Source organism: Filicampus tigris, chromosome 9 (assembly GCF_054856515.1).
Source record: "Filicampus tigris isolate MCC_2025a chromosome 9, RoL_Ftig_1.0, whole genome shotgun sequence".
NCBI lineage: Eukaryota > Metazoa > Chordata > Actinopteri > Syngnathiformes > Syngnathidae > Filicampus > Filicampus tigris.
The window spans coordinates 5,022,743-5,039,548 of NC_141225.1; the positions used below are offsets into that span (position 1 = coordinate 5,022,743).

A 16,806-nucleotide genomic window follows, 5' to 3' on the forward strand; every position below is an offset into this window, starting at 1 on the left:
TTTCCCACTTAGTAGATGCACTTGAATAAATTTGGCCCCACATTATTTGGGGCGGTGGGTGGGATTGATGAATTCATTAAAAGCTAAAAAAAAACACATCTTAACCAGGGGTGCCAATAATTTTGGAGGACAGTGTATGTAATTTTTTTAAATACAAAAATGCTTTGAATTTTGTACTAATGTACATGCTCTTTGTACATAAATATGTTATAAGTAAAGGTTATAAGTAAATATTGTTTTTCCCATATTTTTGTCATCTCCCAATCTCAAAGGGAGAGCCTGAATACCAAAACTCATTTTTGATTCTAAATCTAAAGGCCACCCATGTCAGGGATCCTTAGAACCACATACAGGTGATACGCAAAAAGAAGAAACGCAATCCTGTGGCCACCAAACGGGAACCCTCATCACTTCAGTTGCATTTAGAAATTCTGTCCATATAAGTTATGAACAGTGAAAAAAAGCAACCTTGGCGGAATTCAACCCTCACTGGAAATAAAGCCAACCAGCTCACATTCCTCCACCACGATAAGGTGAGGTACAATGACGGCTCAGCGAGGAGGAATGTATTAGTACAGGTTAAAATATCCAGAACCCAATAGTATAATTGCCTAAATCATTTTTAACATACTCACAATATTAAAAAAGAATGAGCTTGCTTAAAAATGTTTTGTTTTATTTGTCAGTCATCCAGGGAATGATATTTCCTCAACGTTGAATTGAGGCAACGAGACTCTTGTTTTGTTTTTTTCTTGTTTTCCAAATATGATTTAGCAAGTCATTAGGGGAACGATATTTTGCACAAACTTAAATTTACAAGTCACAGAGTCTTCTGGTACTATTTATTTGTCCATTCTATTAAAAAAATGACACAGCATCGGATTCAGTCGACATTTTAGGTTAACGTTTAAAAAAAATGGGTTATATGGTGAGGCCGAAGGGTATCAGAGTAGCCAAGGGTGCCACTGCATCTGCTCCAGGGTGCAACGTTGAGTCGGGTCTAAACTCAAGCACATCCACAAGAAATCTCCGCAGTCTGATAGAGAAAAGAGCAAAACAGTGTGCAGGTTGCCAATGATGTCGTAGAAATGCAAAATCGTTCACTGTATCGCACCTTGAGACAGATCCCTATTCAGTTGAAGCCCCTTAGAAAGGAACATGCACGTGTCAAAACGTTGCGTTCCGTCCAATAGTTCAAAAAGTAGCGCACCTAGATGCCACACTGTGGTGGGACCGGCGCAATATGGACGCTTGTGTGTATACTCTGGAGGAGCGTACTTCAAGGTTCCTACAAAGGATGGACAAAGAACAACAATGACACTGTCAGTTGACACATATCAGTAATGCAGAAGCTCAATGTCTTACCAAAATAGTCATGGTATGGTTCCATGCTAACTAAGCAGCTACAGCCAAAGTCTATGACCCGCACTCGAGTGACACCGGGCGAGGCCTCCAGCAGAATGTTTTCCTGCTTTAGATCTCGATGGAAGATGTTGGCAGCGTGCATTTTGATGGCGGCGTCTACCAGCTGCTTCATGATGTACTGAGGAATAGACAAGTTAGAATGGAGGGAGAACAAATCATTGGAGACATTTCGAAGTTACAAACGGAATGTGGTGTAAGCTTGTAACGCTGTTCATGTAGTCGTCAGCGGGCTCCCTCAGTTACCACTGTACTCACTGTTTTTCATTTCATTATTTTATATTTACTGCCTACAGTGTTGTTCATACAAATATTTACTGATTGATACATCCGAGCTGTAACACATGAACCACCATTTGCTTTTTAGATATTTAGATGTAAGGGATATTGACACAACCTCCCGAAATAAAACATTTAGATGAGTGAGATCAGTACTAGAATCTGCTGTGACCTATAAAATACTTGTCAGACAGTGACAATCGCTCATAACACAACACAGCGGGCAAAGTAAGTGTCCATCCATCACACACATTTCATACACAGCTGCCATTCCATATTTGAACTGAGGCTCAAATACTACCTCAGTTCGGCTTTTGATACATGTCTTGTCTTCATGTCAGGAAAACAGCAGGACAAGCTTTCTTTGAAAGTAAATCACACAATTCATTTTGGTGACGGGTACCGGCTGGCCAAGCGGAATGCAGCTCTGGCGGTTGCTGAGGCAAAAACCCGGGTGTGGGAGGAGATCGGGGAGGCCATGGAAAATGACTTCCGGACGGCTTCGAGGAAATTCTGGTCCACCATCCGGCGTCTCAGGAGGGGGAAGCAGTGCACCATTAACACTGTTTATAGTGGAGATGGGGTGCTGCTGACCTCAACTCGGGACGCTGTGGGTCGGTGGGGAGAGTACTTCGAAGACCTCCTCAATTCCACCGACACGCCTTCCACTGAGGAAGCAGAGCCTGGAGACTCTGAGGTGGGCTCTCCTATCTCTGGGGTTGAAGTAACCGAGGTAGTCAAAAAGCTCCTCGGTGGCAAAGCCTCGGGGGTGGATGAGATCCGCCCAGAGTTCATAAAGGCTCTGGATGTTGAGGGGCTGTCATGGTTGACACGTCTCTTCAACATCGCGTGGACATCGGGGACAGTGCCTCTGGATTGGCAGACCGGGGTGGTGGTCCCCCTTTTTAAGAAGGGGGACCGGAGGGTGTGCTCCAATTACAGAGGGATCACACTCCTCAGCCTCCCCGGCAAGGTCTATTCAGGGGTGCTGGAGAGGAGGGTCCGTTGGAAGGTCGAATCCCGGATTCAGGAGGAGCAATGTGGTTTTCGTCCTGGCCGTGGAACAGTGGACCAGCTCTACACCCTCAGCAGGGTCCTCGAGGGTGCATGGGAGTTTGCCCAACCGGTCTACATGTGTTTTGTGGACTTGGAGAAGGCGTTCGACCGTGTCCCTCGGGGAGTTCTGTGGGGGGTGCTTCGGGAGTACGGGGTACCGAGCCCCCTGATAAGGGCTGTCCGGTCCCTGTACCACCGATGCCAGAGTTTGGTCCGAATTGCCGGCAGTAAGTCGGATTCGTTTCCTGTGGGGGTTGGACTCCGCCAAGGCTGCCCTTTGTCACCGATTCTGTTCATAACCTTTATGGACAGAATTTCTAGGCGCAGCCGAGGTGTCGAGGGGGTCCGGTTTGGTGGCCTCAGTATTGCATCTCTGCTTTTTGCAGATGATGTGGTACTGTTGGCTTCTTCAAGCCGCGATCTCCAACTCTCGCTGGAGCGGTTCGCAGCTGAGTGTGAAACGGCCGGAATGAAGATCAGCACCTCCAAATCTGAGACCATGGTCCTCAGTCGGAAAAGGGTGGCGTGCCCTCTCCGGGTCGGGGATGGGATTCTGCCCCAAGTGGAGGAGTTCAAGTATCTTGGGGTCTTGTTCACGAGTGAGGGTAAGATGGAACGGGAGATCGACAGGCAGATCGGTGCAGCGTCTGCTGTGATGCGGACCCTGTATCGGTCTGTCGTGGTGAAGAAGGAGCTTAGCCGAAAGCCGAAGCTCTCAATTTACCGGTCGATCTACGTTCCTACTCTCACCTATGGTCATGAGCTGTGGGTTATGACCGAAAGAACGAGATCTCGGATACAAGCGGCCGAAATGGGTTTCCTTCGCAGTGTGTCCGGGCTCTCCCTTAGAGATAGGGTGAGAAGTTCGGCCATCCGGGAGGGACTCAGAGTTGAGCTGCTGCTCCTCCGCGTCGAGAGGAGCCAGTTGAGGTGGCTCGGGCATCTGATTAGGATGCCTCCTGGACGCCTCCCTGGTGAGGTGTTCCGGGCATGTCCCACCGGCAGGAGACCCCGAGGACGACCCAGAACACGCTGGAGAGACTATGTCTCCCGGCTTGCCTGGGAACGCCTTGGGATCCTTCCGGAAGAGCTGGAGGATGTTGCTGGGGAGAGGGAAGTCTGGGCTTCCCTGCTGAAGCTGCTGCCTCCGCGACCCGACTTCGGATAAGCGGGAGATAATGGATGGATGGATGGCATTTTGGTGACATTTAAGATGTTGCTAGGCAGAGTTTACATGTTTCGAGAATAACTTTTCTATGTCATATGCTAGCCACAAATTTTGGGCTGACAGCGTCTGGATCAAGGTGGATTTAAAGGGGTTGTGATACAAGTTTATATGGGTTCACTTTGCAACTGAATAACAGCTTTGTATTAAATATAAAATTAGGGCATAAACCAGTCATCGAGTAATTCGGATACTTTGATTAAAAAAAAATGCTTGTGGCATTTTTTTCTGCCTCGAGTTTCCGTGTTTCCATGTAGCTACACTGCCAAGAAGTAGTCAAGCTAACCATAGTAACAATTGTTTTTGCTATGCATGACAATAATATGCAGTCAACATGGTTGGAAGGCCAACTTCAAAATAAAACTTAGTTACCAAATAATATCTGGACATCAATGCCTTCGTACGCTTTCATTTTGTTGTTCCCGGAAGCCTCTCTTGGCAAAACAGCTGACTTGACTCGTCTGTCAAATAGGGCGCTTATATTTCCGTCACAAATTGTTGCTACTAACTTTAACAACACAATGACATCGTAAAATAACATTCAATTACTAATTAAAGGCGTTAAACAACGACTTAATTATGTTGATATTGTATTGTATGATGCCTCTTGCCAGTGTTTAGTGGCGGCTCCAGGGCTAGCAAGCGCTAGCATTGCTGAAGTGCCCCATATTGCCTGGCGAGAGCTGTTGCATTACTTTTAAACGGCGGTAGACATAAATTACTTTGATGCTGACAGCCTGACACAGTCCCTGTTCCAACTGATCACATTTTAACAAACCAGGCTGGCTTACTGAAGTATGTTGTTTTAGCCGGCAAAATCGCTACCGTGGTTCTGATGTCAGCAATGACGTCGAGAGAGTTGTCTAAAATCTCACTAATGTTTCAGTGTGATGCTATGCAGTTTAAATTTCAGTATAAAATGTTGAACATGTAAAAATGACAACCAGATGGTTGTTCATTAAGTAGAAATGTGGTTTTTTTCGTCTTCAGTATTTACAACCAAGAAAAAAACAAAAACCTAAAACCTGATTATTCGATATAATTTTTAGTAGGATACCTGAATACCAAAATGTTAGATGCCTGCAGTCCTATATAAAATACCTATTTGAAAGAGCCCAAGTCCTTGCAGACTGAGCAAGTACCGCTAAATTCATCAATGGTGGACACCGAATGTACATTTCACGCATCTTTAGTTACCTTTGCCTCTTCCTCCTCAAGTAGGCCGAGTGTTCGTCGGGTCAAGTATGTAGACAAAGCCACAGAGTGGACTGGTCTCTCCATAACCAGAACTAGCTCTTTCTCCAGATCGCATATTTCCAGCAGTGATATGACTGCTGATTTCCCATCCGAGTTCTTGATACTGGATGCTTGCAGCATGAAGATGGCCTCCAAGGGGACCTTCTGCACCTTTCCATTTATGCTCTATGAAATAGTGAGCACATTTAGACAGTGCAAATGTAAAAGGAAAGACAAATATGGTCTGTGCCATCAAACATACCACTCACCAATGGGACATTTTTTACTTTTGTTTTGGGGATGTATTTGATCGCCACCTTCAGGATAAATTTGGTTAGCATTGGGAACAAACAGATTGTGTCTTAGTACAGTGTAGGCACGGTGCTAACCACATACTTACTGGATTATAATCCGTTTTCCTGTGACCTGCATAGACTGATCCAAAGCCTCCTTCGCCAATCTTGGCAAACTTCTCATATTTGGTCTCAAACGTGGCTGCACACAAACAGATCAGGATTTACTAAGCCAAACCAAAACTCAACTGGATCACTTGGTGGAAATGCGACTGACTCATGACACCATCTTCTTACCTCTGCTCGTTGCACTTAAGAGAATTGTTTTGACTTGGTCTAAGAAAGAAGTCTTTGGTTTGAGGAAAGACTCCCTCTCGGCCGGTGGAGCCTCACGCACCCCAGTTACTTTGTCTCCCAAACTTCCTCTAGGGGGCACAGCTTTCTCAGACACCATCGTAGAGTTCACCCTCTGATGGCTTATGAAAGTCTCTGGTTTTGTGACACATTGTTTCTTGTTGCCTTTCCTCTGCACCGTCTTCACTGAAACTTTAGTATCTTTGATCCTCTTCTTCATTATGAATGCATCTGGTTTTGTGTTGTCTTTACATTTGGTCACTTTGACAGACTTCACAGACACTTCAATTGGTTTGCCGTTCTTTTCCCTTTTGGGGGTTGTGCCAGATTGCCTGTTGCTGCCCTTATGCAGAAGGTCCTTCTCGATTTCATCGGTATCTTCATCCTGCCGCTTTTTTCTGGTGACATCTTGCCTTGTATCAGCCTTCCGCTTTGTCGCCTTTGTCCCGACAGTCTGCTCAGAGCGGAGGGCGTCTCGTTTTGTGCGGCCCGTTAACTTGGGTTCTTTAGCCGGCGCAGCCTTCACTGGTAGCTTTTTGGCTCTGACTCTTTGCTGACTTGTTTTTTGTTTTGTGCCCGATTTCAGTTTGGTCCGTTTTTCGGCCTTTATAGACATTTCTGCAACTTTGACCTTCTGCTTCCTTATGTGAGCTGCAGATTGCTTGCCAGATTTTTTATTGATTCCTTTAACTTGCACAGCCTTCCCAGGTGACTTTTGGGCTTTGATGCTTTGCTTACTGGTGACAGTGTTTTGGCTAGGCCTTATACGGGTCCTTGTAGCCTTCATGGGCAATGTTGTGACTTCGGACCTCTGCTTCCTGATGAGCATGTCAGATTTTGTGCAAGACTTTACTGTGGTCCCTTCAGCCACCATCGTCTGCACTGATAACTGGGTACCTTTGAGTCTCTGTGTCCTTTTGATGGACTCTCTTTTTGTGTTGGCCTTTTGTTTGCTCGCTTTGGCAGTCACTACTGTCTTGGTGTCTTTGACTTCCTTTTTATCAGGCATTGTGTCAACCTTCCTGTTGGTTTCTTGAGCAGGCACAACCTCAAGTTTCATCACGGTTAATTCACTGACCTTGGGGGTTATGTCACATCCATCATGCCATTTTGTGAATTTTTTGCCATTTCTAAGTTTCCCTTGAAATTTCCTGACCTCAAACACATTTTCTTGGTTCTCTGCAACTCATACAAACACAGTAAATAAACTAACATTCCGTATTAGCGGAATCCGTATCAAACCCTTGTTTAAGACATTTATTTAGCAGTATTTTGCCTTGTGTCATTTTCTTATGTAAATATATGACTGGCTGTGGTTCTGGAATCAATAACCCCACTGAGATAAAGGCAATATGCTTCAAATACTGTTTTGAATTATTTGTAATCCTCAGACAGGTTTATCACACTCAACTTGACTCAATTTAAAGCAAACTAGTTTTATCAATCAGGATTACAGCAACTCTCCAATTTTCCTTTGAATATACGCACCAAAATAGTTGTCACAGGATGGAAAATCAAAGATCCCAAACTTGTCCATGCCGTTTCATGTGCAAGGGAGAAGGCTTATTACCAGCACAGAAATTGCTTGACCATTTGATAGAATCACTGTACAGCACTACTACATATGTATAAATACATAGAGTATACAATACATAGTGCATATAAACATGTTTTGATTATTAGAAGTTTAGCACCTACTCCTTTATACATAATACACACACGTACATAATCACAATCACATGAAAGGTACTACTTGTAAAAGCTGACTTAAAAATCACTGATGACAACATAAAGAATTCAATGCAAAAGTTGACGATGTCGGTGATGAGTGGAATTTATTTTTGCCGATTATGTCGTGATCCTCAGTTGTTGTTGTTCTTACAGTCTGGGATGCCGCAGGCCTCCAGCGTCACTGTGATGGTCTCTCAGGTCCCTTCGTATGATGTCATTTACTACAAAAAAGGAATTTGCAACTTTAGCAGATCAAACTCATTTTCTACAATATTTTACATGTTCAGGGTCACAAAGAATACCCAAGTCGACGGATGAACAGGAATAACTGCAGTTACAATCATACCCACCAGATGCCAATGTTTCATTTCTTTTTTTGCAGAATTTCTTTTGTGGCTATAGTACATTATTCCTCAAAAGATTCAAAAAGAGGAATGCGACAGAAAAAACTGTTGGATGTTATTAGACTTTGCACCACTATGCCAGTCTGCACAACACACTAAATAGACACTGCGGCTTTGTTTGACACCGGTTTGGCTGCTTTTATTTGCATATGTACAGTACTTCCTTTTAATGTGTGTGGGAAGATAACAAATATTTTGGTCTGCAGACAACAAGATTAGTCTGCAGGACTTTGCCGTCTGTAATGACTTTGCTTTCTTGATTTGGTGAGGACAGTGTTCATGACACTTCTGCAAGTGCGTGTTTACAAGTGAACTTATGAGTAAAAGCGAGAGTAACAGAAAGAGGAAAGTCAACACAAAAGGCTTCATAAACCACAACTCAGGATTTGCAAGCAAACATTTGCAATGCGCCTGCTTGCTTTGCAGACTGGATCTCAGGCGGTGTCGATTTCTTAAGAGTAGTCACCAGCAATTAGTATCTGTGGTCTTTGTGTATTGGAACCACACAGCCTACGTAAAAGACCTACGTCAAATATTTCAATATAGTATAATCAGAAATGACTTTGTTCTTAATACCATCGTTTCCATAACTTAAACATCAATTGTACTGCCCTAAATGCCTTCAGGCACACTCTTGAAGTATAAACTGGCTGATTGCTATATTGCAATTCACTGCATCTTAGTTGATTACTCTCTTCCCTTTTGAAAATGTGCAAGACAAATTTACTCACAGTCTTCCAGGTAGACACAGCTGAGCTCCTCCTGTTTTACTGTAACCGCCTCCTGAGTCCGAGCTTCTTGGTTGGCTCCGTTTGAGCCGGTCTGGGTTAAAGACTTCACACAAACGTCGCTTTGGACCAATCTGGAAGGCGCCGCCTTTCGTGACGATGGCACAACTTGCACCGAACTTTGATGTCTTGTAGATGAATAGGCCTGGAATGTGCTTTGACTCAGTTTGTCTGTCACGCTTTTGACATTGGAAGCTTGAGGGAGATGGACTGAGGCATGGACACTGGAAGGGATTGATGCTTTTAGGATGCTACCATGGATAGCGGTAGCATAGTTTTGATAATAAAGTTGGTTGGTAGGGCAGTAAAGATCCGGTTTGTTGATTTGACCGCCTGTCCTTGACTGGTAAAAGACTGGTCGGTAATCCCATGGATCTGATGCAAGCACACTGAACGGTTGAAGAATGCTCTCCTCCTCCGACCGATTGAAGAGTGACTTCACTTGCGCGTCGGATTGTGGCTGAGTGTCGGCGTAATCACACAAATTCACCTGCCACTCATCCAGTGGCTCTGTTTTAATGTCTGGGGTACAAAAAGAAAGCTGTTCAGACGTCGGGAAGTGAAAGAGGTGCTGCAGGCCTACTATTTGATGAGTGATACATGTATGGTAATTCACTCCATTATATTCACTGTTGAGATAAATACCTATTATGGGGGTGTAGATGAAGTGCTGAGGTTCACTGCGCTTCTTCTTCCCATTGATGACATAGAAGTTGACTTTGGCCGGGTAACAAATGCTTCGATCTCGATACGGAGGGACCTCAACCATCAACATATTCTGGAAGGGACATTGAAAATGTTCGCTGTTGAAACGGACCTGGTTGGAGGCCACGGAAGATTGTCTGATATACATTTCAAATTCAGGGAGGGAACTGTTGTGCGACTACAAGAAAACTCACAGATTGGCTTTTTTCTCGGTCCGCGTTTGCCTCCGCCTCCCAGATTTGTTGGCCGTCTGAAAGTAGTGAATAAAGATTTGTAGAGAAAAGACAGAATGCAAATGCTGAGTGACAACTGCTTTCGGTTTGTTGTTAGGTGGAGTGTTCAACTTCCCCACTTGAATACTCACTTGCTCTTGCTTTTCTTTTCTTTTTTTTTTTTTTAAATCCAAGTTTAGTCTTTGTTACCACATCCTGTTTACTGAAACCCATGCAACCATGAAGCTGTTCATTTAGTTGTCAACAGTAAGTTAGGTTCATTCTCACCAAACCAGCATGCAGAAGCAGCAGAGCCCGATAAGAAATCTCCACGTAAAATTACCGTATACACTCATCCACTGTTTGATGAAATCCACTACAAGAGCTTAATCAAAAATTCTACCTGTTTCTTGCGAGTATGTTCACATTTAACCAGTGGTTAAAAACTTGGCTGTAGCAAGTGCCTAGGATGTTCAAGTTGTTGTTTCCTACAATTTGAAAATTTTACAGGGCAATGTGGCACACTCTTTCTTTTTATATGCACCGTTGAATAAAATCACAAATGAATGTGGTTATTTGTTTCAGAGGTTTACTGTGTCCCTTTTAGACAAAGTCTGGTTTGATGGTTAGACACGTTTCCGGTGTTTGTGCTCTGTATATATGCAAGGTATTTATTGTTTTTTTAATTGTTACTTACTTTACATCCTAGTGATTAAGAAGGGAAGTCAACCCATTTTTCAAGAATATGTTCTATGCAGGACCATTAGTTGAAACACTGCATTTTGATTAATATTACGTTTGTGGAATGAGTTAAGCAGCAAAATCCACCTGTTTTTAGCCATCTCAGGGGGCGGCCATTTTGTCACTTCTGTCCACTGAAAATGACATCACAACTGCTCAGGGCTCAGATAACGACCAATCATGGCTCAGCTTCAGAAATCAGGTGAGCTGCGATTGGTCATTTTCTGATCCCTGAGCGTTTGTGATGTCATTTTCAGTCGACAGAAGTGACAAAATGGCCGCCCACAGAGAGGGCTAAAAACGGGTGGATTAACTATTATTCCACAAATGCAATATTTATCAGAACGCCTTGTTTTAACTAGTGAGGCTGCATAGAACATATTCTTGAAAAAATATGTTTGGGTTGACTTCCCACTTTAAGACCTAACATCCCATTTATGTTTCACGCTGAAGTCTGACCTTGTGTCGTCTCTGAGAACATCACTCTCGAGGCATATGTGAAATTCTGCCCTGTTAGGAGCATTTGTTGCCCACCAAGTACAGAGCATCGGTCCAGGTTCTGCATCTTGACCAAAGGGATCTCCTGTGCTGAATGCTGGGCTGAAGAAAAACAATTTCAAGTTCAATGTTTTTATAACAACATAGTAATAACAACAGCCAGTACAGGCATTCTTAGCTTTAGTGTAACCGTTCAGTACAGGGAATTCTCAGTTTACGATGGTACCGTCATGCATGCAGCGTTTCGAAGTTACAGACGGCACGCAATAAACTTGTTTGTAACCTGGTGACGCAGCACATGAAGACTTTACTATTACTTTAGACTATAGTGTAGGGCTGGACGATCATGGAAAAAAAGTATCGTCGCGATTATTTTGATTGAGATTGAAAGAACGCTTATTGAAACTATTATGAATTGATTTCAAAACGTAGTATTTATTCAACTAAATACTAAATCTCAACTAATCAAAACTATCATCATAGCGTCATGCCCATCTATGTATTCTTGAACATTCTATTCTTTTTGTCATCAGGTGAAATTCAAGCCTCTTGCATTTTTATTCTGCTACATCCACACATATTTGCGTACAGTGAAGCCTTGTGAAAGTATAACCTTTATATCTTTATCATATCTATTTTATCATATGTTATTTTCAAAAGTCTTGGGCCTTAGTGGGCTAACCAGGGATTTCTGTGATTGTATTTTGTGCCATGTCATGTGGAAATGTGTGTTGGTGTGACAAAAAAAGTCCTTGGATCTTTGTATCCTTGAATTTCGAGGAAGGAAAAATCCCTTGAATCCTTTAAAACTCAATTTTAAATGACTTGAAAGGATGAGAACATTTTGTAAGAAAATAAAATCAGAATATGGTAAAATAATAGCAATTAAAACCAAAACAAATCCCGGATGTTCCTGCGCGTTTTGGCCTGTTACGGGCAGTGTGGTGCCGTGCATCGATGGAGTACACGCTTAGAATGAGAACAGAATAAAATTGCGATTGAACTCTATTAATAGTATACAATTCTTTTTTCACGGATTGGGATGAATTTGTCCCTTTGAGCACTGCTATATTACCTGTGTGAATGTGTGTGTGAATATTTGTTTGAATATTTGTTGAATTATAAAACCTCTGCCGCGTTAGCCTCTCTCCTATGGCGTCATGCACAGATGTTTTTTTTTTTTGGGGGGGGGGGGGACAACGGGAAGGACTGTTGAAATGTAAGGACGGAAGCACTTAAAAAGGATGAGGACAGACAGGCTGGATGATGATTATTTTTAGGAATAAGGACGGAAGGACATTGATGGAAAGGAGTCCAGGTCGCGGTTGGAGGACAGACTGGCAAAATAGGGTAAAGTGCCCATCTCTGGTACTTTCACAACGTCGGGAACATGTAAATGCATTCTGCGCATTAATCGTTCTTCTTCGATTATAAGATGTTAATAATCGATAAAAGCCAAAATCGAAATCATGATTAAAATTTTGATTAATTGTCCTACTACATTGCATTACGCATTAGGTACAAATCGTCGCTGTCATGTGAAAAACACTTATCTCCTATTATCCCACTATTTTTTTTCATTTTCTTATTTTTACATGAATCATATTTCCGCGTAACAGACATCGCATTAAAGTGAAAAATAAAAACGTTTCCAAAATTGGAGATAAGTGTTTTCCACAGGACAGCGACGAAATGCAGGTTATGTCACTGCCCAAGGAATGGAACTCTGTCGTAAATTGAGGACTCTTATAGGTTAGGTAGTACAAGTTTTACTTGACCTGTGGTGGAAATGCTAACAACATCAGGGTGTAGCATATTGAACTAAATCGGGCACTGCCTTGGGCCAGGCTGTAGTAAAGGTCATTACAGCTACCACATGGAAGCTACGGAGGACGGAAACGTGGGAAATATGACTACTTCAGCCTTGGTTTCTAGAAGAGCAGAGGCCACTATTTGAGGATGTATCTAGTACACTAGTACACCGTAGGAATTCTTTTCAGAAAATACAACAGTCTGAAGAATGTTGAATTTCATTAAATTATCATGTAAAATGCAGGACGCGAATGCACACGGAATGCAATGATGACTTATCTTTTGCTAGACCCTTACAGCATTCAATTGGATGGGAGGCCACTTGAAGCGACACAAAGGTGGTGTCAGGTTGTGGTATGTGAACGCGAAACACCAAGCGTACGCGAGTGTTTTTGCGTCCGATGTCAGTCTCGCCATTCCGCAGCTCGATGTCAGCGTTTCTCTGCTTCAGAATTCCCACGCAGTCGATCCTGGGAAACATGACAAAAGACCACCAGGAACAAAGGATTCTGTCACCGGTGGAAACTAAAGTAGCCTTGAGCAAAATTGGTTATTTGTTTGAAACAGTTCTTTTTCCGTCAAAGCATTTATGGTTGTGGTTGTAAACACCTGGAGGCCTGTACAGTATATCTTTCATGGAAAACCATGCTGGCAAACAGGAAGTGTTGCATGTTCCTATCAGCGGTGACATTAAAATATGTTTTAGGTGGTGTAAGCAGCCACATTCATTCTGTTTTGAACACCCTCAGAGACATTTAGAAGGCCAATGAACCTCAGCAAGTATTAATGTCTGTGGGACCAGTTTTTTACGAAGGCTACTCACACCACTCTCATGTTGTTCTTTGGCTGCAGAGGGATTTCTAACACTTTGGTCCCATTGACCATCCTCTCCGTGCTGGGCGTGGTCACAGTCTTCCCGGTGATGCGGTGGGCCTGGTAGAATGCGTGCGGTTTCAGCTGCCTCTCGTCGGCTGTCCCGATGAAGACCTGCAGGCCCAGCGGAGCCGTGCCTCGGTAACCGTTGAGCTGGTGGGTGCAATGAAAGCAGCTTAGAATCACGCTTGAAAAGTGGCTCGTTGACAAAAGCATTCATTTGCGTAACTGAAGAACAACTTGACATCATTAAAGCCTTCCCCGTGTGGAGGATTTTTCACAAGCGCATTGCTTTGCAATAAGCCAGGAAAAACAGCAGCAACAGCTCCTTAATTCCTTTGCCGGACCAGTCAACAGAGATGACCAATTAGGCAATATCTGCATCTTATTTGAATATAAGGTACATGCTAGTGTGTTTACAGCCTGCTTCAACAGGCCGTATCATGATCATGGACTTTGCCGGTCTATGGATAATCTGAATTTGTATGGCTGTCTGTTTTACATAGACGCAGTGTCTTGCAGGAAATGCTCTTGTGTCTACACAATCTCGCTTCTGCTTATTTCTAATCAACGGATGGCAGGGACAAGAAGTGAGAGTGATTTTTTTTCCTACTAGTTGCTAGATGTTCAAGAAGCAAATATCACAAAGATTTTGAATGGATGAAAGCAAGTACCTGGACTTCAGGGTGTCCGCCATTTGGTGTCTTGACAGGCCCGCGACTGCCCTCGGTCTCGTAGTGAGCCCTGTGGTGAGACCTTGGCTGGGACTTGATCACCAGCTCGTACTGACTTGACTGACTCGGCAAAGGCCTCTCTAGAGCGAGTAGAGGTGCCAAGGAAAAACCTCTTAAGAAGAAAGCAGGGATAAGAGAAGACATACTTGATATTCTTTAAATTAGAGATAGAAATGCAACACACCCAAATGCTCCATGGACTGGATAATGAGGCCATGGCGTTGGGATTACACAGAAGTCTCCGGGTCTGACTTCTCTTATCCAGCCAAATCTCTCCAGCTCGTGACCCTCCCTGTTCATGCAGTCTGGCCTTGGGTTTAGCACATTTTCACCACGCAACTCATCTTGAGTTAAGATGAGGCTGCTCACCGTGTCTCGTGGACACAACCCAGAGGCCTGAGCCTGGATCTGGCGCTCGCCTGGAGCCCGGCCCTGGTGGAGGGCATAGGTGTCCAGCAGGTTGTAGGGCGAAGGGATAGGGCTCGGGCTCCGGGAGCGTTGTTTGACAGGAATGGACCCTGGACAAGGGAGGGCCTGGTCGTGGGTGCGCTTGCCTTGTGGCGACAATGAGCGGCAGCGCCGGTTGACGAGTTGTGAGGGGGTGACTTGGTGCTGAGGCAGGAGGAAGAGCTCATCGCTGAAGCTATTACCTGGAGAGGAGTGGGCGGAAGATGTTTGGATACCCTGGAGAAAGGGGCAGAGATCTATGGTGGACAAATCCGTGGCACTTGCGCCTTTGTTGGAAGGGGAGATGCATGGAGAGGCTGATGGAGAGCATCCATCTGCCGGGCAGCCTGTGGAGGAGTTGCTACTAGCAGGGCTTGCACACTCCCGGTAGGCTCCGAGGGCTTTGGATCCAAGGCTTTGCTGTAAGGCCTGAGAGGTGAGAGAGTCCCCTGATGGAGTGATCTCAATCCTCGGGCTGGGAGCCGGGATGACCCCGTGTGTTGTCGCCAGGCCCATGGAGTCAAACACCACCTCCGATGAGCTCTCTTCAGATGGGTTACCCGAGGAGGCATCCTTACTCAATCCAGTGTGATGGTTGACCTCTAGTAGGGCGGGCTGTTCGGCATCATCTGTCAATATAATCAGTGCTGCTTATTTTCACTCAGATTTTATAATTGAACAACTAGAGCTATTTTAGTAAAATACAGCACTGAAGTGGGGTAAATTGGGCTTTCCCTTTGTCATCAAAGTCAGCAAATCCAGATTAATTAATGTCTCTAAAAGATTATCCTGACTGATTATTCTGTGGTGTGGGTGTGTTAATAATGATTTTCCATCACGATCTGCTAGCAAAACGGTCAGGGCCGCAAATTGTAAATGTTAAACCTGAAAAATATTTGTGATGGCAAATCCTTAACACTGAGTTGGGCTGAGCCATGGATACTGTAATTGTGACGTGAACTGGAATAAATGGAATAAACTGGAAACTGATAGTCAATTAGACAGTGACATCAGGCTCATGTTGCTGCTGGACACAAAAAGCGGGGTAACTGCTTGTGGAGGTACCAGATAAGATAACCGTCAGTTTAGTACATGAATCCAGGATATTAAAAATCGGGACGTGTTTACTCTGCTTTAGCCACCTTAGCTTTTGTTGTGGTAACAATGATATAATGAGCACATCACTACAGTACATTCTGACTTCCACAAAGGCTGAACTGTTAATGAAAATCGAGGAATGGCATATTTACAGTCAGTATGCTTCTTTTTAGCTAGCAGGATACTTCCTGGTTCATGAAGGATGACCAGGAGGCTTCTGGTGCCGTCGTTATGATGGCTCGTGGATGCTTCAAAATGATACCATGGGGACTTAACAAAATTGAATGCACCACCCCGTGGAGCCATTGATTCGTGTCGGTGTAATGCTGTAAATTGTATGTGTCCAACTAAGTCTCTTTACCAAATTTATGAAACAAATAAAAAATATGATTAAAATGTTTATTATTATATATTATGCTAATTTAGTGGGTTAGTAGGTGAAATAAATACGTTCTTGTGTAATTTTAAAAACATGCATGCACTCATAGAAAATTCATACACACACACACACGCTATTAAATATTCATCGTAGCTGCACTAATTTCGGCATGCAGTATTCCATTAAATAGATGCTCACCTGGGATATAGCCAGCAGAAAAGTCCTCACCAGGTGGATTATAGAGAAACAAGTCTGAAAAATCCAACTCTTCCTGACTAATGTCAGATGCCATATCCACCCTCTGATATATTTTTGATCTTATTATGTTTGAATAACAATAAAGCCCTCAACGACAACAGCCGCAATGTGAGATGTGTTTTGTAGTTTCAGGAGTTGCTCGACGCACACAGCAAACTTCCTGTCACTGCTTAGGGCGTGGGGCGTCTGTGCGTGTATGCACTTTCAATTTTGACTGTTTTGCATATTTCATTGATAGAATGAGAGCTTTAATGAGGTTGT

At 43.6% G+C, this 16,806-nt stretch overlaps 2 protein-coding genes across 2 annotated transcripts; both read right to left on the reverse strand.

Moving 5' to 3' along the window:
- Positions 1-655: 655 nt before the first annotated feature.
- Positions 656-7,503, reverse strand: LOC147141710 (uncharacterized). Its single transcript, XM_086041217.1, has 8 exons — positions 7,354-7,503; positions 5,809-7,044; positions 5,619-5,713; positions 5,488-5,535; positions 5,180-5,404; positions 1,366-1,543; positions 1,115-1,288; positions 656-1,036 (listed from the first exon to the last, which is right to left on the reverse strand). The coding sequence occupies exons 1-8, from the start codon at positions 7,400-7,402 to the stop codon at positions 945-947; spliced, it is 2,097 nt and encodes a 698-aa protein (XP_085897343.1). The 5' UTR covers positions 7,403-7,503; the 3' UTR covers positions 656-944.
- On the reverse strand, positions 7,286-16,694 carry nfatc2b (nuclear factor of activated T cells 2b). The gene is made up of 10 exons (XM_086041214.1): positions 16,486-16,694; positions 14,548-15,439; positions 14,304-14,475; positions 13,580-13,782; positions 13,054-13,226; positions 10,906-11,046; positions 9,688-9,743; positions 9,434-9,566; positions 8,732-9,310; positions 7,286-7,817 (listed from the first exon to the last, which is right to left on the reverse strand). The coding sequence occupies exons 1-10, from the start codon at positions 16,577-16,579 to the stop codon at positions 7,744-7,746; spliced, it is 2,517 nt and encodes an 838-aa protein (XP_085897340.1). The 5' UTR covers positions 16,580-16,694; the 3' UTR covers positions 7,286-7,743.
- Positions 16,695-16,806: the final 112 nt, after the last annotated feature.